Source organism: Agelaius phoeniceus, chromosome Z (genome assembly GCF_051311805.1).
Source record: "Agelaius phoeniceus isolate bAgePho1 chromosome Z, bAgePho1.hap1, whole genome shotgun sequence".
In the NCBI taxonomy this organism is placed as follows: Eukaryota; Metazoa; Chordata; class Aves; order Passeriformes; family Icteridae; genus Agelaius; species Agelaius phoeniceus.
The window spans coordinates 3,781,655-3,806,026 of record NC_135303.1 but is presented as its reverse complement, the minus strand read 5'-3'; the positions used below and the strand labels follow the sequence as shown (position 1 = coordinate 3,806,026).

At 40.9% G+C, this 24,372-nt stretch overlaps 1 protein-coding gene across 1 annotated transcript in view; it reads left to right on the top strand.

The window, feature by feature from the left end:
- The window catches only part of MEGF10 (multiple EGF like domains 10), an 85,931-nt gene that overhangs the window by 55,682 nt on the left and 5,877 nt on the right, over positions 1-24,372 (top strand). The window contains exons 13-23 of the mRNA XM_054653396.2: positions 1,994-2,096; positions 11,331-11,477; positions 13,540-13,674; positions 13,997-14,125; positions 16,702-16,830; positions 17,921-18,049; positions 19,939-20,067; positions 20,601-20,837; positions 21,798-21,925; positions 22,081-22,204; positions 23,925-23,969. Coding sequence (XP_054509371.2) covers positions 1,994-2,096; positions 11,331-11,477; positions 13,540-13,674; positions 13,997-14,125; positions 16,702-16,830; positions 17,921-18,049; positions 19,939-20,067; positions 20,601-20,837; positions 21,798-21,925; positions 22,081-22,204; positions 23,925-23,969 — 1,435 coding nt within the window. The remainder of the gene's footprint in view (positions 1-1,993; positions 2,097-11,330; positions 11,478-13,539; positions 13,675-13,996; positions 14,126-16,701; positions 16,831-17,920; positions 18,050-19,938; positions 20,068-20,600; positions 20,838-21,797; positions 21,926-22,080; positions 22,205-23,924; positions 23,970-24,372) is intronic.

Genomic DNA, 24,372 nt, shown 5'->3' with positions numbered 1-24,372 from the left:
GAGAGTAGCTGAACTACAGCAGAAAACCAGAAATCACCTCATTTTCAATGAAAATTTTTTCTGCTGGACTGCACTAGGAACGCTCAGGAGTGATTTTTTGGGTCTTCGCTTTTGGCTTTAAGATGAAGCACTCCTGTAGTGAGTAAAGTGGCAAAGAAAATGGAATATATTCTGGAAAGCTGATGGCAGTACCACCTGTGTGCAGTGTTTCCAGCAATGCATCTCCATCAGAAGACTGATTTTTCTGTTTCCTCAAGCAGCTGTGTTTATCACTTAGTGCCTGATTCTGAAGGGCGATGGGACCTCCCAAGCTGCATTAGCTCTTCCAAAACTGACATTTAAAAAATAGATGCATCATTTCAGAGCAATTGCATCTCTATCCCAAACTTAGTAAAATAAAGCTTAAAAGTATTTCTGTATCAGATAATTCAGCACGCCCAAGCTCACTGTCTTCCTCTCCCTCTCTCCATCTGTATCAAACAATGTCCATAAGCATTTACCTGTTTCAAATGCAAATTCTGCTTCAAAATTCCAGAACAGGGGAATAAACAGAAATTGTTTATTCAAATAATAATAAATATAATAATTGATTAAAAAATAGTTCAAATACTTCCAGTTGTCTGAAATGTTTCTCATGTCTGAGCAGGGACTTTATTTAAATCAATGTATTTCAGTTTGTTTCAGTAACTTCAGAACATTATTATCACTGCTCAGATTGTTGTTCAAGATTTGAACTACAGTTTGGACTTCAGTCCAAGTACATAGCAGGCTAAAAATACTGCTTTTCAACAGCATATTTGAGGATTTCCTTTCATTCCAAATCTGATTATATGCAAAGGAAATGCTTAATCTTTTCTTTTCTGTATATAAAAATGTATTGTTGAGATGAGTGAAAGGCTCCTTACAGTGAAGAAATGTAAGATTTTGTTCTACTTTAGACTTGAAAGACTGGCAGTTGAATAGCTAAATCCTGTGGCACTCAGTTGAAATGTATGCATGAACATCAAAGCACAGCAGATTAATTTTCATATAGGTTTTATTCAGATTTTTAATGTGACTGACACAAATTTTTAGCTTTGAATGTAAATTATTGGGGTTTAAACCTGACATTTTTTCTTTTTTTTGCCTTTGCTGTGGGTAACCCTGAAGTATTACTGTAAATTATACTGGCCTTTTTTCCATGCCTTTTTTTTTTTTTTTAATTTGGTTTTGACTTTTTATTCAAGACTAGTTGATTGTTATACTTTGCCTTGTTTGGAGATTGTAAAGCATCTGCTCTTCTCAGTTTCTTGGGTTGATTTTGTGTGAAATTATCCACAAATCTGTGTGCCAGCTTCTATGGAAGAAGCAGGAAAAGCAAAATCAAATGTTTGGATGTTTCCCATGAAAAAAGAAATACACCAACAGGGTGATCCAACTTGTGACTTTAATCTCTTTTTGGTCCAAAAAACGTTGCATAGGTAAAAATAAAAGTTTGATTTTGTGCACTGTTCCATAGCCAAAGATTATCTCTTTTTGATAGAGTATATGTTGTAATGGAGAGAGAAATGTTTTTAATCAAGGGAAATGTTTCTAATTAAAAGAAAGTGATAGTTTGCTTGATTTATGCAGTGAACCTCACACTGAAGGTATCTTGTAATTTAATGGTTTTCACTCATTTCCTTTAAAATTATACCTCTGTGTGGTACCCATTTTGACCCATAAGCAGAGATCTCAGAGTTTGATGCAGAAGGGAGACTTAATTCCTTTAGTCTGGGAGTTTTCAAGAGAGCATAATTCATTCTTTATCTTCCCCCTTGTAATGAAAAAACGAAAGTGTAGGATGCTGACACGTTCCAAACACCGCAAATATTTTACATTATTTACAGCCTGGAGATTCAGGAGAGGTCCGTGGCTGCTTTTTGAGGCTGGGCTGACCCTACCTTGTCTCTCCTCTAACTCCCAGCTGCCATCATCTCCGGGGTGTTGTGTTTTGTTTTTTGTGTTGCCACAGGATGGTACCTACGGCCTGGACTGCGCCGAGCGCTGTGACTGCAGCCACGCCGACGGCTGCCACCCCGTCACGGGCCACTGCCGCTGCCTCCCGGGATGGTCAGGTACAGCACACACCCTTGGGAAGCACGAAAACAAGAGTTTCCCCCCCAGGGGGACTTGGTTTTGCGGGCAAAGGAAGAGTTTATGAGGTTGGAAGGGGAAAGAGCCCCCCGTTCTGTAGCCACTGTGTCCCTCCTGTGACTCACGGGCGGGGAAGTTTTGTCCAGTGTGATCTGCAGAAAACTGGGAATGGAAAGGGAAACTTTAAAGCTTGGGCACCTCCACTACACAATTCCTTACAAAAGTGGTGATGAGCTGTACATATCCAAGGTTGTTCTGGCAGCTTTGGGGTAAAGCATTGTGTACAGGAACTCAGGAAGCTTCGTTCAGGCAGCCAAGAAGAGAACGAACCATTGTCCCAACTTGTCAACCTCCTAACTTGTCTCAAACCAAGACAACTGTGCTGCCATTTCAGTGTCTCAAAACATTTTTAAGTTTCTCTGCAGATACTTCGTCCTCTACAAAAATTTTCTCACAATTTTTTTTTTTTTTTTTAACGTTGTGATTTTAAGGATTATTGTCAGTTGAATCATTCACCAAAATTTTTGTTGGGCACTGCTGTTGCACCCTCTTGCTAGTGGGGAGAGAGATTTTTTTTGAAAACGTGGTGGAGCTGTGCAGAAAGGCAGCTATCATGAAATGTTCCCTTTATCTCTAGGAGGGAGTTTTGGGTCTCACAAGGATTCCTAAGCTTTAAATTTGGAAGAGCCCTTTGATCTTCTGTAAAGTTTAATTAACAGTGTAAGTTTTCCCCCCTTGGAGTGTTCCAGCTGCCTCTCTGTGATGCTGCAATGTTACAAGGATCACACAGGTCTCACATCACCTGTCTGTGTGGGCTCCTTCCATTTAGTAATGAAGAGTCAGCATGAAAAGCAAACCTTAAATGAGCAAAGCATGTTTGTGCTCTGAAAATCAGTGATTTGTGTTTCATTTGTGACTTTAGACCTATTCCACTCTTCTATAAACTAATGTTTAGCCTAACTGACTTGTACGTTCATGATAGAATTGTTTTCTTTTTTTAAATGGTGCTTTTAGACAAAGTAGGTAGAGGTGAGCTTATAACCTCCTCAGATAGGTACAGTCTTGCTATTGCTTTTTTCCCAAACCTTTATTTTTCTATGCTCTTTCTTCCTAGCTCTGTGGATGGATTGCCAGCATCTTGTTTGAAGTACATAATACTTGGTGTCTACTATTCAGGTTGATTAACTGTAGCTGATTACAGCTTACCTGCTGTTTTTTCTCCTTTCTGTTCAGATGAACATGACTTTTATGATTACTGGGGGTAGGAAGTGGAAATCTCTAGGGGATACAGATACGTAGGTGGCACAAAGAGCTCCTGCTTTGCTCTGGAAGACCAAACCTCTCTGCTATTTACTCATTTTTTCTGTTTATTATCTCTTTGAGAAGGCCTGTCTCACCATTTCCTGTAAGTGTGAGTGAGAGGAGCTTTAGGAGCCAGCACTCACTTAACTAAGGCAGGACTTTTGGTTCAATTCTCTTCCCACAGGCTGCAGTGTGACTTGCCATCAGCCACTCAGATGCCTCAGGAATGCAGAAAATAGTAGAAGCTACCTGAGTAAATTACAAAAAAATACTATTAGCCTTATACCAGCTATTGCTGTTTTTTCAGACACTACTTCATGTTTATTTTGTTAAGATGTCAATGTCCTTAACTTTCAGGTAGTTTTCAGGTAATTTTGTGTGTGTGTTTGGACACATTTCCACGAACTTACATTTGAATCTGCTCAAAATGTGATCTTGTAAATTACTAAATGTACTAATCAAAGAATACCCACCATAAAAAGATGTGAAGAGTTGCTGATCCATAATGGTGCAGGTAGGTTCACAAGTCCTAAGGGCACAGCTTGAAGTACATCCTGTGAGTCTTCTAAAATTGAGACAGACAATCAGGGTCAGAATGTGTTAATGAATGGATCCAGGTTAAAACAGGCAGTTTTGAAAGGCCAGATTAAAAATCTAGCAGCATTTTTTATAACAGGTTATAAAAATGACCTGGCCAGTGTGATATAACTAACCCAGGGTGTGACAGAGGCTTCAAGTGCGCCTTGACTGTGCTTGGATTCAGGTGTGGAAAAGGATAATATATCAATAATATAGATTGTATAATATATAATAAGATAAAGACATAATACAGTAACTTTGTGTAGTGAAATCTTACTTCACCTTTGTTCTTAAAAGGAAAAATACTTCACAAGAAGGAGACTTGAGGCCTAATTATTGATAAAATGGAGCCCCCCATCCCTGGATGATGTCACCAGAACAGCATGTGTGTGACAGACTAGTTTTGACATGTTGGTGATGTCTAGACACACTTTACAACATCCACAGCATAGCTCACTTTATACTCAGTGTCTGGAAAAAAAAAAATCCTCCTCCCACACTTCGCATGTCAGAGCAATACCCAGAGAGGAATCCAGGCTTTGTGCAGATGCTTATATTTGGAATGATTAAAAAAAAGGAGGGAATACTTAAGGAAAGGGCTCTCAAATGGCTGTGCTGTAACAGTGCATTGCAGGAATAGCAGAAGACTACTTTAGGATTAAGAGGGGAGGTTGTGCATAGGGTTGTGTGGAGAAGCAGGTGGAGGATGTGTGGAAAATCCAGGAGCTTCTAAAATGAAAGAAATTATGTGGCTTGGCCTTTGGTTTTGTTTTGGTTTTGGGTTGGGTTTGTGAAAGTAACCATCAGACATACTAGTTTTGGGTGGGTAGTGTTACCTACCTAGTTGAAAAACAAAGAGAGGGAAAACCAGATTTTGGGTCAGTTTAATGCTTATCTAACCCAAATGAAGGATTTAGTTGTTTAAAACCATTGGTGTTAAACCAGTTTTAAAAATAAATACATTTTGAGGAAGCTTAAAAACGTCAGCTTGTGAGCATTTTTTGGTTTTAAGCACAGATAAATCCATGATGCCCAGGTGAACTTCCCAAAATGTTTTGATGCCATCAAAATAACGCAGACTTTCCAAGAGGGTGCTTTAAACGCAGCATTTTCCTCAGCCCTGTGAACAGAACAGCTATCTGCATTTCCCCCGGGGAATTTCTTTAGAGGGAATAGTTTATGTAACTTTTTAGAAGCAAATGGAGTGACACAGTTGTCCCACAAGGCTGGGGAGCAGGAAACACTGCATGGGGAGGGTGGGTTGGTGACCTTGGGGTGTGAGGGAGCTCTGGGCTGCTGACGTGGGCACAAGGGCTTGGCCTCAGCCTCCCCACTGGGTCAGCACAGAGATGCTCTAAGGTTTAGTTTTGTTAAGTAGTTTTTAGTGTCTTTTTGAGCATGCCCAGGGTGTTCTCCTTATTAGGTTAACAATATTAGTAACCTTATTAGGTTACTTACATAGGAGTAAAAGTTCGGTTTTTGACACAACTATTTTTTGTTAAAATAGTTTTAACACTATTATCGTGTTAAAAATAGTCAAGAAACAGTTAAAATTAACTTTCATTAGATCTCTGTTTTTATTTGGGGTTGCTGGTTTTCATTGGGGTTCTGTTTTGTGCTAAACAAAAGCGACTTAGGTTTTACAGGGCCCCTGTTAGAAATCCTGTGCCCTTTTGTAGTTCGCAAAATGTTTTCCCTCTGCAGCAGCTTAATTCTGCTTAGGGAAGGAAGAGTTAAGGGTGATGCTTTTTTCCTGGCAGCCTGACCATTCCGTCACGTTCCAGGAGCCACATGACGGGATGGCACAAATGAGAAACATCCGCCCACACAGAGGATGATGTCTGCCCCAAACTCCCTCATCCCTTGACATTTTCACTGCATCTTATAAATAGCTTCTTTTTCATTTGGAGGGAAAATTCTTTTTCATTTCTCAGTAGCCAGAGAGTGGAAAAGAGTAAGAACTATTAAAATGGAAAGCAGAAGAAACACACAGAAAATATACTCTCCTAATAGTTAATGATAATTCTCCTATTAAATGATACCAAAACTTTTGGTTAACTTCCACTACAAAGGTATATCTAACACTTCTCTCAACAAGCAAACCAGCAAGCACCGTGATAGTTTCATCCCTTAATCTTACCTGTTCTGCAAGCAGCTGTCAAATTTCTCCCAAATTTCCTGAAAGATTAAGGAACTCATATTCTTGCAGAGGTTTTAAATGCATTAAAGCATTAATCAATTAAGTTAAGTAAAGCAATATGATTAATTAATTAAAATGGCAAAAGCATTTTCCCTCCAGACAGTTTATTAGTGTAATTGCAGTGTTGTGGGTGTTCCTGATCAGACATCACTGCTCTGCTCCCCCTGGTGCAGCACCTTTGCATGTGTGAGGAGATGTCACGTCAGGGTGGCGCGACATTTGTTACTCTCAAAATCGATTTAAAGGCTACGTGATGCCAGGGATTATGAAATACCACCAGTCTGCTATCTAGTACCAAAACAATGGCAGTGGTTTGTGGAAAAGACAGATGCAGTAATACCAGCCCACATTTGACCAGCAGGCAGGGCGTTCACCCACAGGCTGCAGCAGGAGGGGTGTCAGTGACTTTTTCTGTGCTGGACACCTGCTGGCATTACTCAGCTCAGCCATCACCAGATGTGTTGTTTCTGTGTCCTTCCATGTGCCTCTGACAGTATTCCTGAGAGGCACATTTGTTGCTGGATTATAAAGGGGAGGTCTGCCATCTGACACCCACCCCGCTGGTGGAAACACCCAGGTCTGCAGCTCTGCCTTCACCCTCAGCTTTCCATGAGTGTGCATTTTAACCTGTCCTACAAAGCAAAAAAAAAAAACCCAGAATTGGAAGGGTTCTTTTGTGGGTGTTGCTCACCTTTGGAGCAAAAATGAGCTGCTGCTGTAGCACGAGTGCACCCAAGCCAGGATTCTCTTGTGAAAACATAATTTTCCCTCCACTGCCACCAGTTCCACCCAGCCTCCTGAAGGATGAGGCCCCATTGGAAGGAATACTCAGTGAGCTGCAAAATGAAATTACTTCTGGGCACTCTCTCATGATAAATTAGAAATTTGCTTTTCAAGCTTGGGGAGAGGAATTCTCCAATAAGAGGTTGGGTTCCACCTTACATCTGGGTTTCACTGTGTCTGTATGGCTGTTCTCTGTGTCTGTTCTCTGCTGTGGTGGATTTTTATGCAGAAGAAATACCACCCTTTTAGAAAAAAAAAATAGCTTTAAATCACTGATTAGGTGGACCTGTTTTCTGCCTAGAAGAAGTTGAAAAAGGGAGAAGTCTTATTTCCTGGTGGCTACCTAGGGATTGATAGATGAAAAGAAGAGCACCTCTGGAGTGGATAACAGTATGTAGCAAGAGCGTGGCCTTCAGAAGGATACCGCAAATACTTCAAAAGGGACTCTGCTACTAAAATTTGCAGATAAGGATTTCTGCCTTCAAACTCAGATGTCCTTGTTGACAGCCTTTTCTAGCTGGCTTCCTACCAAAATTTCCAGCCATGACTCTCCTGCTGCTGCAGGGAAGCAGCTGAAATCTGAACTTCTAGAGAAAAATCTCTGATCCTCTCATTAGCTCCTCAGTTTGGGACTCTTAAATTAATTCCTCTTGCTACCTTCAGCAGTGGAGTGAGGTGCCACCCTCCCTCAAAGACAGTGAGGGTGCTTTAAAATAGTGCCTGGGACATTTTTCACCACCTCTCTTTCTTTAGGCTGCCCGTTATTTGACAGAGAAATTAGGAAAGTAATTCTCACCCATCAGAAGTTGCAGCTGCCTTGAAAAGAAATGTTAGTTTTTCTCAAATATGAAGGGCAAGCTCTTGGACCATAATGAGAAAGCATCATTTGCTTTAATGACACCAGGATTCCTCCAGCCTTTGAAAGTCTTGTTCCTTCTTTAGTTTGGGCTGCTACATACCCAGTTTTGCACTGGCATGTGGGAAGTACACAGTATATAAATAGTTTTTAATGCTGAGGGGTTATACTGGAAAGCTCCATGTGTGTTAACATAAATTGCACTGCAAATACAAGTTCTTTACAAAAAAAAAAATACTCTTCTTAAAGTTTGGATAACCTTTTATCAGACTAATGGAAACATAATAAGGTGTAAAACAGCACTTACTCCAATAGTAAATTTGCCTGGGAAGATAGTAAGAAATAATTGGTAATTTTTTTTCCCCCCGCTTCAAGTGCTAAAGCAAATCAGCTCTTTGTTGATCTGACTCGGGTGGATCACCGAGTCTCAGCTTAAAAACACAGCATGGGGAGTGTGCAAATGCTCTGCTAGCATGGGCAGAAGGAGTGGTATCCCTGAAGAATTCTTCACTTCATTCATGCAATTACGAATGCTGGGGGAATGCTGATTTGGATGTGAGGCCCCCAGCATAAAGCACTGGGCATTAAATGCACGAGCATTTCTTCAGAGCAGCTTAGCTGAAGTTTATCATGACCATTCAGCTATTGCCTAGCAACTTGTGAAGGCCATCAAAGAGCTCTTTGTCCATAGCTCTGGCAAAAACATTTTCTCGCAGATATCCTTATCAGTATCAGAACCAACATGAAAACTTAATAAAAACAATTTTATTGTGTCAGGAGATTAATACTTGCACGAAACTCTGGCAGTCATCAACCAGTTGGTAACACTGTTGTAAAAAGTGAGTCTAATCTTGCTTTGCAAGTTCTAGTAAAAATGCTTTTTTTCCCCTGAATAATTTGTGGCTTTTTTATCAAAGCATAGCTTTCTTTGCCGAAATTTCATAGAAAGCATCACTCTGGAAATTAATTTTTAAATTTTTTTTTCAATGCTTTAATATTTCTAACCTGTTCTTTCTCAAAAATACACATTTGGTTTTTACAACCATAAGATTCAAAACTCACCTTGTTATTTTTAAGTGCCTTGGGAACTTACCTAAATAAATAAATAGTGAGTGAGACTGAAAACTATCTTAATAAGTAGAGACGCAGTAAATAACTAAATTATTTCGGCCTTGCTGCATTGGTTCTTTACACTCAGAGGAGTAAAACTGATTTTCCTAATGATCAAGAGTGAATATAATAAAATTACAGTGAAACAGAATTGTGTTCAGCAGTCTTTCAGTGTGTTATGTTGTCATCACTGTTACCCAGTGACATTTAGTGCACACTGTTTATTTGCTAAGTAGAATGATGCCATTCTTCACCTCCTCGTAAGGGATGGGAGTGGGAGATAAAAAGCAGGTTTTTTTCAGTTTCCCTAAGGGATGGTTTTCCCTGGTGTGTACTGAAGGAGCCTTTTTCCCCCCCTTTTTCCATTTTTAGTGGTATTTTCTGTTTTAAGCCCCGTGGCTCTGTGCAGCATGGGACCCATTGTCTTCCCCATCCCAGCGTGCCCGCATCACCCTCGGACACTCTGCTGTCATAAAGCATCCTCTGTGCACAGATCAAGGCAGTATAATTGAGCCTGGTGTTATTGTATGTCACTGGTCTACATAATCTCAGATAATGCACTTTGGTAGCTCTTGGCAACCACTGGCTTGTTAATAGTGACCATTATACACTGGGCACCGCTGACACCCCATTGAGGCTGTGGAAAAATGTCTTTTCTGCAGCTATGTGTGATATGGCAGATAACCCTCTGAGGGGCTCTGCCTGTGTTTTCACAGACTTGGAGACCCAAATTCTCAAGTTTGGGAACACCAGGAAAAGCAGCAGCTGGAAGTAGTAGTGGTCTTGTTTCTGGGGAAAAAAAAAAAAAAAAATAGTTAAATGCATTGATGTCACAACTGCCCTTGTGCACCAGCACCTCTCAAAATCAAACCTCTCTCTTTAATTTGCTTAAATGAGTTGATGAAAAGTTTGAAGTAGGCTGCTGGGAAACGAGTCAGCACTGACGCTCAAATGTAGATGGAGACAGAAGAACGACAGACGCTCTCTAGGCAGGCAGAAAGTGAAGAAGGAGTGATGTAAGCAGCCTTTCATTTTCTGACAATAGGTTTGGTTTAGGTCAGTACTGATGACCATTGTGCAGTTGGGGCTTTGAGGTAGCCTGGGTACAGTCTGTCAGTATCTGGATTTTTAAAGCCAGGTGTTCTTCTATCGTGCTGGCACAGGTTGGTGCAATCTGTTGAAACACATATTTGACTCTTCAGTCTGTTGATTGTCCTGCAGAGAAAAACAGTTCAAGAGTCTGGAGTTCTACCTTTCCTCTAATTAGAGAGTTGGTTTTTAGATATGGGCAGCTTTGCAAGGCACATGCTGGGGGTGTTGAGGAATCACCTCTTAGTCTGCTCTATCAGCAAACCATGTAATTATTTCTCAGGATTTTTACAAGCTGTGGGTTCAAAGTTAAAAGATTTTTTTTTCCTTGTCACATGTAAAACTGTTTTGCTTTTTGTAGGACCCTGGCAGCCATTGAACCTGTGGCATATTTTGCTGGAAGTACTTACAAAGCAAGACATGCTTGTGGTTGGATCCAGTCCACTTTTCCCTTAGTGGAGAGTTCATTCAGTGGAGGCATTACAATAAAACTTTATTGTTAATGCAAAGTGCTGCAGACACAATAGGGTCTGAGTTCCACGGTGGTGCCTGCTGGCATTTAACATGCACAGTGCTTCTTAAAAAGCAGGGAAATTATATTTAATGCTGCTGCATTGTGAAGAAAAATGACAGGCAAACAAACAAAAGAACCCAGCAAACAAACTCTGATTGGATGATTGTAATGGGTGGTGTGTATTAGGATCTATGTGTAGAGAGATTCAAGTTGTGGCCATTTTACAATCAATTTTATACTGAAACAGGTTAAACAAAGCACTGGCTGACCAGCATCCTTAACACTGTGGCAGCTCAGCATTTTGGAATGCTCACGTGGTGTGTTTGGAAACCCTTTGTGTGCGCTACATTTTTCCATTCAGTACGAGGCTGAGCAGTAATCAGCTCACCACTAATTAGAAATCATTCCGTGTCCCGCACCCCATTATTATACACAAGTTATATCAGACACAAAGAATGCTCAGAGGGAAAAGTTCCTGCAATACCTTCTGTCGTGCTTTTCCCAAACATAAAATCTGAAACCAAAAACCTTCTGCTGTTTTGAAGCAGCCATTATGGAGGAAGCAAAAGCCATTTATGTACCTCTCACCAAAACTGGAATATGAGGGAAATTCACTGTTCTGGGGAAGGCAGGAACAGAGATGCAGGTTTATCTTGTACTTTCCTCACGTTAGTGATGTTTTGATAAACAGGTTTGTGAGCTGTGTATTAAAGTTCAGCAAAGGTTTAACCTAACTGTGCACGAGAGCTCTTCACAGATGTTTTGTTTGTTTGTGGTTGCAGGTATTCACTGTGACAGTGTGTGTGCTGAGGGACAGTGGGGTCCAAACTGTTCCTTGCCTTGTTACTGCAAAAATGGAGCATCCTGCTCTCCAGATGACGGGATCTGTGAGTGTGCACCAGGATACAGAGGCGCCACTTGCCAGAGAAGTAAGGACAACATAAATACTTCAAAAATCTCTGTTTCTCCCCAGTTGCTTGGAAAACATATCATACAACATCCTAATGCTTTGCTAATTGCAGTCTGAAAGGCTAGGGCACCCTCCTTGATTGGACATTTTGTCAAAACACATGAATATTCAGAAAAAAAAAAGGGTTACCTGAAATTAACAGATGTGTCCATCTAGTAGTGCTCTTCTTGTTATGGTACAGCTTTCCCTTTATTCATTATTATTATTTATTGTCTGTCCTGTGGCACTGTTATGAACATGACTTTCCAAGACGTGTCATAGGGGATTCCATTCTAAAGCATTGATGAGTGTTAAGTTTGTAATACAGGTAAATAAAACATACTTGAGTTTCAGAAACTAAAAGCCTTCCCATTGTCTGCTAGGAACCAATAGCTTAGTTAATATTTGGGGCTTTAACACTTGTTTTGTAAGAATAGTCAGTGGGATCAGGCCCCACAATGAGCAGAGAATGTCAAATGTACCCATGGCTCCTTTTGAAAAACTTGTCTGGGTAAAATACAAATTTCACAAAGAGAGATACAGATGAACTAAGGAAAATCGTGCCAGAATTAGGGAGGTAAATAATAAGTCTGCCCTCCCAAGATTTGTCACAGTTTGCCAGCGGTTCAGCTGTCTTCAGTTTGAACCTCTGAAGCTGTGAGGGAAAGGTGTTCAGGGAAGAGAAATGTGATTTGTCTGGAACTGGAGGGGAGCCCAGTTTCCAGAGTAGGTCTCCCAGAAACAGGATCCAGGAGCCGGTGGGCTAAAGACAAGCAAAGATGCTCCTGGCTCTTCCAAAAGAAGCTTAAAAGGCAGGAGATTACCTGAAATGGTCACTGTCAGGAGAAGGAAAACCAAAGGAAGGTGAAGTTCTGTCAGTCCAGGAACAGCAACATTTCCAGCTGAAGGCTGTGTCGTGGCACTGCTAAATCCCACATCAGTGTGGCATTAGTATTCCTTGAGCATTCCTGACTGTGAGCACTAATTATTCTCACTATCTAATCTCCGAGGGCCCTGCAGTCAATCAGTGCATCCAAAGTGTAGCACTGCCATGGAAAAATGTTCCCTGGTGTTTTGGAACTGTGCCTATAACCTGGACAAGGGGCTCCCAGCCCAGTGCCCCTCTGAGGCACGGTCTGCAGGCTGGGAAGACAAAGGTCATAGGAATAATTTGGATCCTGGTCAGAAACTGCCTTTTCAGTAAACAGGAAGACCTTCTGGCACTGTTTCACTTGGAGAAGTTAATCTCTCTGGAGAGATCCTGGCCATATAACTTGTATCAAGTGTGTAATTAAAAGACTGAACCTTGAATGAAATCGAAATATTGAAAAGATTCCAAGGTAGTTTAGTCAGTGCTAATTGCAGCTGTTCAGGTATTTCTCTTGATCTCTTACCTAATATTCTAATTTATCAGGAAATAAATGCCAAAAGGGATTAGATCAACAAAGAAGGAGAAGCAGCCTTTCTTCCTCCCCTTTTTTACTTTTACTTCTTGAGAACTCGTGCTTTTAGCATCACAATTAACTGCACAACTCTGTATTTCTGGTCTCAGGTTCCCTGAAAGTTAGAGTGACCCTGTACCATGTAAAAGAAAGGCTGATTGGAAAACATCTGTGCTTTTTATCCAGCGAAGTTGTGGCTATTTGAATTCCAAGCTAGAAAACACATCAGGAATCAAGGTCTAAGATGACCTTACACATCTGGAGATAAAACTATTCTCTCTGTTGCTTCAGATGTGCTTCAAAAGATGTCCTTGTTTAGCCAAAAAAATAAAAGCATCTATGCATTCCAAACATTATCCAAGTTCAGGGTGGCTTGACATGTAACGGAATGTCAACAAAGTCGCGATGAAGCGGAATTACGCCAAATCCTTGAGGAGAGGGAGCAGATCTTGTTTTGGGAGTGTAAATCACTGAGCTGCACAGATAACAACGACCACCTGTGGGGCTGGAGAGAGCAGAGCCAGCTCCAAGCCAGGCCTGCAGGGTGGCTGGTGGCAGGAGAAGCAGCAGGGACAGCTTGTCTCCTCTCTGGTTTTCCAGTCTGCTCGCCGGGGTTCTACGGCCACCGCTGCAGCCAGACCTGCCCCCAGTGCGTGCACAGCAGTGGCCCCTGCCACCACATCACTGGCCTGTGTGACTGCCTGCCTGGATTCACAGGAGCCCTCTGCAATGAAGGTACAGCTGGCCATAGAGACCCCCCATGGGATGGTTTCCATTCCATCACTTGGGGGCTGTCAAAACAAAGACACTTTCTGTTGGTGGAGTGTTCATTTATAAATCAGAAGTCTTGGGTTGTTTCATCCTTCAGTGTGAGACTCTCTGTACTCTTAATTGTTTGTGTAGTGAATATGGATATTGTGGTCACTGTAATTTACAATACCTCACTTTACCCTTACACCTCTCTCAATCCAAATATTAGTCGTTTTCTCCTGAAATGAAGAAAATGAAATCTTGTTCTGATCACTAAGGAGTTCTAATTCTGACAATGTTTTCTCAGTATGTCCCAGTGGCAGATTTGGGAAGAACTGTGCTGGAATATGCACCTGCACCAATAATGGGACTTGTAATCCTATTGATAGATCCTGTCAGTGCTACCCTGGATGGATTGGTAGTGATTGCTCTCAGCGTAAGTACCTGGATTTTCTTCACCTTTAATTTTAGGACAAACAGTCAGGGTGCAGCTACTTAAAACACTTTTTTTTTTTTTTTTTGGTAAAGAAACACTCTCTTAAGTCAGAAATTAGGACTTCATGGTAAAATAATGGAGAGATAAATAATCCTAAACTTCTCTGGCCAGGCCAAGAACAAAGCTGAAAATTTCTCACACATAGGTTAGTGCTCTGGCTGCACAACCATCCTTGTTCTCACTAAGCATTTGAACATTTTGTTAAGAAATTTTTCACTATGCCTTTTTTTTTTTTTTTTTAAGTGCTTGTAACTCTGTGATGGATTTTCCTCTTTCTTCCTTTTATAAGTGTTTTCACAGATAGACATTTTTAGTGTAATTCTGCCTCACTCAGTGAGTATTGTCTTCCTGTGCTGAACTCACTGGACTCTTCATTACTGCCTAAAAAAGGAGAAGGGAAGGTCCTAATTTTACTGTTTTTTTGTAAAGTTACTTTATTAAGTAGTCACTCCCCGTATGCCTGCATGGGTCTATGAGATTTACTAATTAGAGGAAATAATTGTTTTAAGGAAGACTCTCACAAGAAGCATATCCAATCCCATAAGGTGCTAAAATCCACGCAGTCTGAAACACACACATGCCAAAATTTCACTCAACCCACTTTTGTGACTAAAAGAAGCTGCTGTACCATACCCTGAAATGTCAGACATTGTGCTGGGGTTTCCAGGGAAGTGCATTTTTTAATGACATGGCTCATTGGTTTATATCATTTACGGTTTGACTGGCCCAGGTTACCAGGCTCTGCACAAGTGCAGGGTAACATCTGGTCAGTTTGGGAAAAGAACCCAAAAAACAACTTTCCTGGCTAAATTCTGTGAAGTGATTAGCATGCACAGCCCACTATGATACCAAAATAAATCTTGGGCCCATTCCTGTAGAAGCCAGTGGCTACAAAGGTCCCTGTTTTTATGGTAAAATAAGTAGGTAGTTGGGAGAGTAGCAGAATAGGGGTATTTAGGAAGAGGAGGGACTTACTCACTGCATCAATATCAAGAAAATGGTGCCAGCAATATGAATGGAAGTGTTTATTGAGGCTGTGCTCAGAGACCATAACAGAGGAAGTTTATTTGCTTTGTATAAAGGCCTTTCGTTCACATGGAAAATAATGATTCCATTAATTTCTTTCAGAACCAGCGACCTTTTTTAAACTTCTAACCTTTTGCCTGTATGTGATTTACATTCCTTCCTAGCTGACCACTAATTTCAAACACAAAAAAATAACAAAAAAATAATTACAAGGCACAACTAAAGTGTGAAAGTAATAAAAAAACAAACTTAGTGGGTGTTTTTTAATTCATCATAGTATAATTGTTAATGAACTGAAATTTGGGGAAAAAACGTGATACTTTGGAAAAGTACAGCTGACTTATGCATGAATGATTATGCAAATGTTTAAAGAATTCAAGAGTTTTATTGGTCTCAGGAAACCAGATCAGTACAAAACCATAAGGAGTTACTCTTTTAAATTTACACAGGAATAAAACCAAGGCTTCAGTGTCTGACCTCCTGCTTCTCTCCTACAAAATACTGACACTGTACTTCAATAACAATATTTTTAAAGTACGAAAGAATTATTTCTTTTACTATTTATTTTTAAAATACTAACTACTACTTAAAGTACTGCTTTCTTTACTAAAGGAAGAAACTCCTCAAGATGAGAATCCTACTCAACAGAAAGGGTCTATTCTTAGAGTACCCTCTTCACTTAGTGATATCTACCATGAAGAAAATTATCATTTGCTGTCTCTGAATAGTAATTAGTATTTTGGAACCACTTCACAGTTCTAGTGGCAGCACATAGCATCAGATTCATCCATCATGACATTTGCAAAGCAGCCAGTAAATTCTGTCTCGTAATGAGTCTACATGATTGTGCAAAAAATAATCTCCATTCTGTGGATAATTACTTGGTGTTTAGAAATATTATATTGATTATTGGATAATTACTTGGTGTTTAAAAATATTTTATTGATTATTGGACCCACGGAAGCAACTGAGTTAACCAGATTAAGGTACAGACCTGATTATCTTCACCATGTTTAGGCAAATACATGAAATTTAACAGTGGAAGCACAAGAAGCAGGCTCAGTATAGGATCTAAAGCTCTAGGCTATATAGGAGTTTCCACCTTCTCTGTTTTCCTTCACTTTTTGAAGTTTAAAAGCTGTATCACCTTGACTGTTTGCAGAGTAAAAAATAAGAAAGGAAACCTAATGGCTTTCTCTGTGAGAAAGCTTCTGTGAATGCCCTATTTACTGAGTACTGAGTATGCATTCTTCACCCATTTAATATTTTTAAGCACTTTTTACCTGCAGTAAAATGATTCCTTAGCTGAAATAAATGAATAAATCTATGGCTGTTTGCTCAGAACAGAGCAACCCAAAACATGAACTCGGGAGAAAAAACAGCGAACAGCAAACAAAGCAGTGCTGGTGTGTGAATGGAAGCAGCTCTATTCATGTGCATCAAGGAACCTTTGTCATCTGAGGTTAATTAATTGCTCTGGGTTGTTGCAGCTTGCCCACCTTCCCACTGGGGACCAAACTGCATCCACACGTGCAACTGCCACAATGGAGCTTTCTGCAGTGCCTACGATGGGGAGTGCAAGTGCACCCCGGGCTGGACTGGCCTTTACTGCACACAGAGTAAGTGAATTTTGTGCTCGTCCTTAGTCTGAACATCGGTGACACAGTTATCCTCCAGAACAGCTTGAACCTGGAATTCAAATGCTGATACAGAAGATGTTTTTATTCGGAGCCTTGAAAGAGTATTTCACTAGACTGTAACATAATTTCTTCTGGATTTTTTTTCATGTAATAATACATTAATACTGTTTGGGTTTCTTTCTTCTAAGAGGTTTTTGTTAAAGTAAAATAGCTGTGCAGTGACTGGGTGTAGATATGTGTCATTCATTACATGCAGGCTAAGAGTTCATACAAACTTTGATAAATAAACATTTGTTAGAAATAAATATGGGTAAAGCTGACTTCTTATCTTTTTCCTATTACACTTTTGGTTTGGTTTACCTTCAATTCAGGTTGCCATCACTGACTGTGATCCTGGCCACAACCCCTGCATTTAACCTCAAGAAAAATTGGACTGCTGACTGTGTTTTGCATTCAGTGTTCAAATACATGTTTTTTCATAAAATCAGAACTTCGCTGTTTCAAATGAGTAATGTCATAGTGGCAGGAAATAACAGATACATTACAGGACCATATGGATGCAGTTCTGGGAGACATTCACTATGCTGGTTCAGCTGTCAGCTATCAGGGGTTTTTTGCTTCCTGCTGGTGAATAATGATCTCTTTGCAGTGGTGTGTCTTCTTCATACTGAAATGGTTTCTTTGTGAGTAGCTCAGGTACAATATGTTGCTGTTTTGGCTTTTTTAATGCTTCAGTACAAACCACGAAGGAAATACAGCCAGAGAGTCACTGACTGATGGGCAGACTCCCAAAGTGCCCTCAAATCTCTTCAGAAGCCCATTTCTTCAAGGAGCTGTCTTTTCAGAACCTCTGCTGCCAGCACCATTTCCCAAATTCATTTTTGCCTGGTGTGTGTTTTAGACCACTCCACACGAGGCAAGTCTTGCCTCGCTGCCTTGCGCTGACGGAACTCTCCATTTCATGAGCTGCAGGAGCAGCCCTCAGCAACACCCCAAACCAGAATGTTTGCCTTCCACTCCCAGAGCAGCTGCTTCACCCCTCTCCCCCCTCCCTCTGCTTGTGTTGCAGGGTGTCCCCTGGGCTTTTTTGGGAAGGACTGTGCCTTGATCTGCCAGTGCCAGAACGGAGCCGACTGCGACCACATCAGCGGGCAGTGCACGTGCCGGACGGGCTTCATGGGGCGGCACTGCGAGCACAGTGAGCACACCCCTCCCTCTGCCTTGGGACACAGCCTCTGGCCTCCAGGGCCCCTTCTGGTGGGCACAGAGCTGGCCACAGGCTTTTCCAAACTGTTCAAAACCCCACAGAATTAAGCTGTCACAATTGTGGTGTCTGTTCCTTTGCACTGCGTTTTGGTCGCCTTGGGCGTAGCGCTAAAGGAACACCCAGCTTACTCCGTTGTGTAAAAGCAACAAAATGAATCCAAGGAATTGTCATTAGAATCCTGTGAAAGTAATGAAATGTATCCATTAGTACAAACCACAGTGACAGCTAAGGGTTGGAAAACTGGAGGCAGGAATTAACGCATCAGTGCTGGTGGATGAAATTAACCTTCGCAGTGTGGTTTCAAGGCGCAGCTGGTTTGTAAAAGCGTCGTAGGTGGCATTTTGTTTTCATGTTTTCACACACACGTATGGTTCTCTCCTCAGGAAGATCAGAGATAACACCACTGACATCACTGGTGGTGTAATGTTTTGCAACATTGAAAGAACAATCAGGCTCATGAGCACAGGACTGTTTGTCCAACCTTTGCTGACTTTACAGGGCTCTGCTTCCAAATTTGTGCATTCAAATGACATCTGTGTTTCTCCTCAAAACATCACTGATGTTCAGGAAAAGATAACTTTTTAAGATAGTCTCTTGATGTCAAAACATCGCTTTGAATAATTTGGCAAATCTAACTCTGTTACGGATTTTGTATTTTATCCTACAAGTTGACGATAATGATTTAGCAATGCTAAGCTACATGTTTTGGTATTCATTCTAATTCACATCTTGAAATGCAAAAATAGATTGCGACATGATGGGTTTTGGCCACCCATTTACCTCAGTATTTATAACCTTGTTTTATTGAGTGTAATCAAGAGAAGGAGGAGGTACATAAACATGAATTTTTTTACTTGAGTTGACATTTGTTAAGACTGCTAGACTCTTCTCTGGCACACTTTGTTTTACTTTATTTTTTAAATTTTTCCAAATTAGGAATGCATGAAAGATGAGTTAGATTCTTTTAAAAAGACAAAAGGAAGTAAATATAGGTGCAGAACTCTCAAGAAATTTCAGAAAAAATGAAGAAACACTACACTTGCTAAAACCATCAGAATTACTGTAATGTGCCAGGCCACGCTGTACCAAGAGCTGGCAGGATAAAAGAAATAATTTTTATCAGTGTAGGGTAATTCTCTACAAGGACACCTACATAACATGGGAGACACTTTGATCAGTAATTAAGTATTACGTTCAAGTAATTCATAATTAAGTGCAACTTCCCCAGTCACCTTATTCTCCATAATTTAGCATTTTTCTCCTGTTGGTAGTTTCTCAGTGTATACATTGCAGTATCAGAGCATGCAATGGGCAGCAGTTGTATTTCTCTGTAAATGTGTGGTGCATTTTAGACTCACTGTTAGGGCCCTTTCCTTTTGCTGTTTTGCACCAGCACACCACAGGACACCATCCAGGTGTCTGGTTCCACCTGGATGATAATGAGATTTTTCAGGCACTGGGATCTGAGTCTTCTGGCTCTTTACTCACACCTTGCCCATTTCTTCACTGCCTTCTAATTTCTAAAAATTTATCCTTTTTTTTGCCTTTATTTTTCCCCCCCTTGATTCCTCGCTGCACTGCCTTGGTGGCATTGCAGGTGAAGCATGAATACACATCTGAGCACAATTTCTCTCCCTCCTGCACACCGAGGAGGAAGGATGCTCCTCTTGGGAGCATCTCCAGGAGAGATCTGATGCTGATGACACATTGCCACCTGCTGCCCAGGGACAGGAACGTGTGGGGTTGGGCTCCCGTGGTGCTGCAGACCCGGAACTCCAAACTTTAATGAGATTTTTTCTTGCTTTTTGTCCTTTTTGCAGAGTGTCCCCAGGGCACATACGGGTATGGATGCCGTCAGATCTGTGACTGCCTGAACAACTCCACCTGTGACCACATCACAGGGACCTGCTACTGCAGCCCAGGCTGGAAAGGGGCCAGGTGTGATCAAGGTAAAGCCCAGACATAATCAAATTTTATTGTCACCTTTTCACACAGAAACTGGCTTCACCTGTTGAACACCATCTCTGGTGTCATTCATTAAATAAATCTGACAAGTGGGGTCGTTTTTTATGTAGCCCATTCTGTTAATTCACGTAAGTTTTTGAGGCTTTAAATTAGATTAGTGATAATTAACCGGAGCAAAGTAAGTGGAGTTTAGATTTGCATGAAATTACAGGGCAGTGCTGCTCAAAGGTGCTGATGGAGCATGGGCTTTACCAGCCCTGTTCCTTTGCCCAGAAAATGTTCTTACTTTTTCAAATTCATGAAAACATCTCCTTTCTGTGAAAATTCTGAGTGTTTTTCCTTTCTGTGAAGATTCTAAGTGTTCTTCCTTAAATTTAGGATTGATTCCTGACAGAGTTCTGTTCTATCCTTACTAAATACAGTCATATTTTGAAGTGAAATTTTGTCTCCTGCTCCTTACACGTCACCCCCCCCCCGGGTTTATGCCATTTATTTCCATTTTCTTCTTCTATTCCAGCTGGTGTGGTTATAGTGGGCAACCTGAACAGCCTGAGCCGTACCAGCACTGCCCTCCCTGCTGACTCCTACCAGATAGGAGCCATAGCTGGCATCATCATTCTCGTCCTGGTTGTGCTCTTCCTGCTGGTGCTGTTCATCATTTACAGGCAGAAGCAGAAAGGGAAGGAGACACACATGCCCACCGTGACCTACACCCCTGCTATGAGGGTCATCAATGCAGATTACACCATTTCAGGTATGTCATGTTTAGAATACTTGGGTTTTTTTGGCTTTTTTTTTTTCCCCTCCATCTCTTGTCTTTGTGCTCAGATCTGCCCCTAACAGGGCTTGAATTCACATATTTCTGCTCTTTGATAGCATGAAGGTGGCACACCCTGGCAAAATGTCTTCATTCTAAAGAAAAGTGACCATTTACTTCGCCTTCCTGTGCAACATTTCACACCCTGAAAATTTTTTTCTGCATTAAACATGGACGTTTCTGTCCTCTGTGCCTGCTTTTATATACAGCTGGAATGTGGGAAAATCTGGTTTCTACAAGGGACTTCAAATTCAATGCCAACAGCTTGAATAGAGGAAGAGTTTAGCAAATCAGGATTTCGTGCTATCAGTAGCAAGATTCTGCAGAGAAACAGACAGAAAAAGGTTTGAAACTGACTAAGGGAAGGAGCAATGGAACAAACAAGAGTTCTTGGCCTACTGTAGTGCCTGTGAGTTGGGATTCAATGGGTACATGAAACCTGGGGCAATTGTGCCTTCTGAACACCACTGTCAAGGAAAGCAGCAGCTGAAGAAGGCAGCAGGAAGACTTGTCAGAGTCAAGGAAAAGCAAATCAGCAAAGGTCCTGGTGTTCTTGGAGCACCAGAAAATGTGGATGCAGACCTGATGGTACAAGTGACTGCAATGGTGGCTAGAAAGGAAAAACAGAGCAAGGGACCACAGCTCTGAGAGAGGAGTTAAGTTAGCAGGTTACACTTGTGAATGCTCCTTGCTGAAAGTGAAGAAATGACTTCTCACTCACTGCCCTGCATCTCTCATTTCCTGGAATGAATGAAAAATGCTTAGCTTTGTGTTTGTTGGGTTTTTTTTTTTAGGGATCCCTAGGTCAGATTTGGAAATCAGTGCAGCTCTGCCAAAAACGTGTCTTATGAAAGGAATTCCATATTTTTGTTGATTTTCCTTTCTTTTTCTTTCCAGATACCATCCCTCATACCAATGGTGGAAATGTCAACAGCCGCTATTTCTCTAACCCCAGTTACCACACTCTGACCCAGTGCTCCAGCCCACCCCATGTCACCAACATGGAGAGACTGACCTTGGCAAAGGTAAAGCAAGGAAAACACGGAAACTGCTTTAGTTTATTTTACATTGTTCCCTCATCTCTCCTGTCTGGCTTGTTTTTGCTCTTCCTGATTACCACCTGGAAATTCAGCATCTTCCCTGCAATTTCAGTTTTATTGCCTCTCTTTCTTTGGAACAGGCAAAAACCAGCCAGCTGTTTGTGAACCTGAAAAATGCAGAGCCTGGAAAACGAAGCGTTATCATGGACTACACAGGAACACTGCCAGCAGACTGGAAACACGGTGGCTACCTCAATGAGTTTGGTAAAAATAAAATTAAAAAAAATAAAAAAGGGAGGAGGAGAATGAGAATGTTATTCACTGTATGTGGGATGCATCCTTTAAGGCAGGAAGAGATTAAAAAGTGACCCCTTGTGAGGAATGATGGAACAGTTTTTGATGCCCAGTGCAGACATGGCGTGTAAAATATCTCATTTTTATTAAAAGATTTGCTTATTCACTAGTTTCATTGACAAATGGGGTTTTTATAGCAAGGATCTGCTTGGACAAAATTACAAATTCCTATTAAATAAAGGGAAGATTGCACATATTCTTTTTTTTTTTTTTTTAAATCACCACAAGATGCAATGATTTAAAAAGTATTTTTTCATTACCTGAGCCACTTCAGGTGTAAATAGTAGATCTTCCCAGCTAAGCCTCCTGTTTGCTAAAAGAGAATTGTCTTTAAGAAGAGAAATTCCCAAGAAATGGTGAGGGAGTTGCTACATCCTGCCTTTCACCCTTTTCCACTCTCATGCATTTCAAAAATGCTGGACTGCACTGCCCAGTGAAAGCCTTAAAAAGGGCTTTCAGTGGCAGTATAATTAAAAAAAATTAATTTCCTTCATTTCTGGTGTTTACACATATCAGACCCTGGGATTCAGAACAAATGTTTGCAGCACCGTTTGTTTTTTTCACTGCTCTTCCCCAACCTTGGTTAAACCACAGTTCAGGCTCAGATCTGTTGTGTTTGGTTTGGGATTTGGTTTATTTTTTGTTTGTTGGTTTTTGGGTTTTTTTTTTTCAGGAAGGGATTTCAGTCATAATGCTCAACATTCAGCTTTGTATTTTCTTAGAGCATCTGAACTTGCACTAAATGCTCCCAAGTGACCCTTGCTGTGGTTAACCCAAGGCAGGAGATCTTGAGCAACAGGGAGGTTCCAGAGGAGTGGATGAATGCTGATATTGTGTCTGTTTGCTAGAAAATAAAATGGAATTACTTGGGTCACTCAAGGCTGGTGACCTGGGCATTAAACTTGTGAAAACAACAGCACAGGTGACATGAGATCTAGTAAATAAAGATGGGGTAGGAATAAAATTAATTATGTTTAGGCCTCCTTAAAATAATACCACTTAACTCTTGAAAACTACTCATTTTGTTTAGATGGTGCATGGATAAAACCATTTTAGGCTTTTATAATGCTTCCAGCATAGTACCACAATACAGCCTAATTAAAAATGAGCTCTCCACAGTATCAATGAAAGCTGTTTGAATAGATCAGTAAGCAGGAAAGTGCCAGGTCTCTGAAGACAGCTGTTGTGCTCAGCTGTTTACTTTAATTGAGGGAAATCAGAGAGTAACAGGTAATTGCAGAGCTGTAGATTCAGGTGCAAGGTGTTCAGGCCACTGGGGCTGGAACAGGCTGATTTGGGAGTGATTAAATTTGGAAGCAGAGGAATGAGAACTGGAGCAAGATGAGTAACTGGTGTTATGTGAGGTCAAACTTCAGATAAATTCAGATCATTTAATGGTCCCTTATGACCCACCTCCCCTGTTCCTGTTGGAAAATGTGGAAGCAAATAGCACAAGTGCTTCTGTACCCCCATCCTGGGCAGTTCCACAGCCCTTATGAGAGAATTATTCAGCTAGGGCAGAAATGAGTCCCAAGGCAATTCTTAAACATTTACAAGCTGTTGTCTAATCACTTTTGTTTTCTTTGATTTTAAAACTACTCTGTTCTTTTTGGTATCATTTTCTCCTCAGGTGCATTTGGACTTGATAGGGGATATGTGGGGAAGTCCCTGAAAGGTGAGGTTGTTTTCTGATGTATTTATATGGAACTACATAGACATGCCTTTTATTCTTCCAAATTACCTTTGGTTTATAGGTGAAGAAAATATAAAAAAATCATTCTAGAACTAAATTTTTCCTGGACACTGAATCAAATGCATGATTGGTTTGTTTGCTGATGTGGGTTTTTTATCTTTTTTGAAGGGAGGTTGTTGGATTTTTTTTTTTTTTAACCAAGAAAACCACAAACCAAGCCATTTCAAGTCCCCTGTGTGTCACACGGATCAAATGGTTTTTGTCATTCTAAAGTCAGAGCACAGCTCAATTCTAGACTGCAGAACACATGCTGCCTCTGCTGAAAGGCTTTAAAAGGCAATTCCAGCTGGTCCTGGTCTGCATGACCACAAACCTTCACCACATC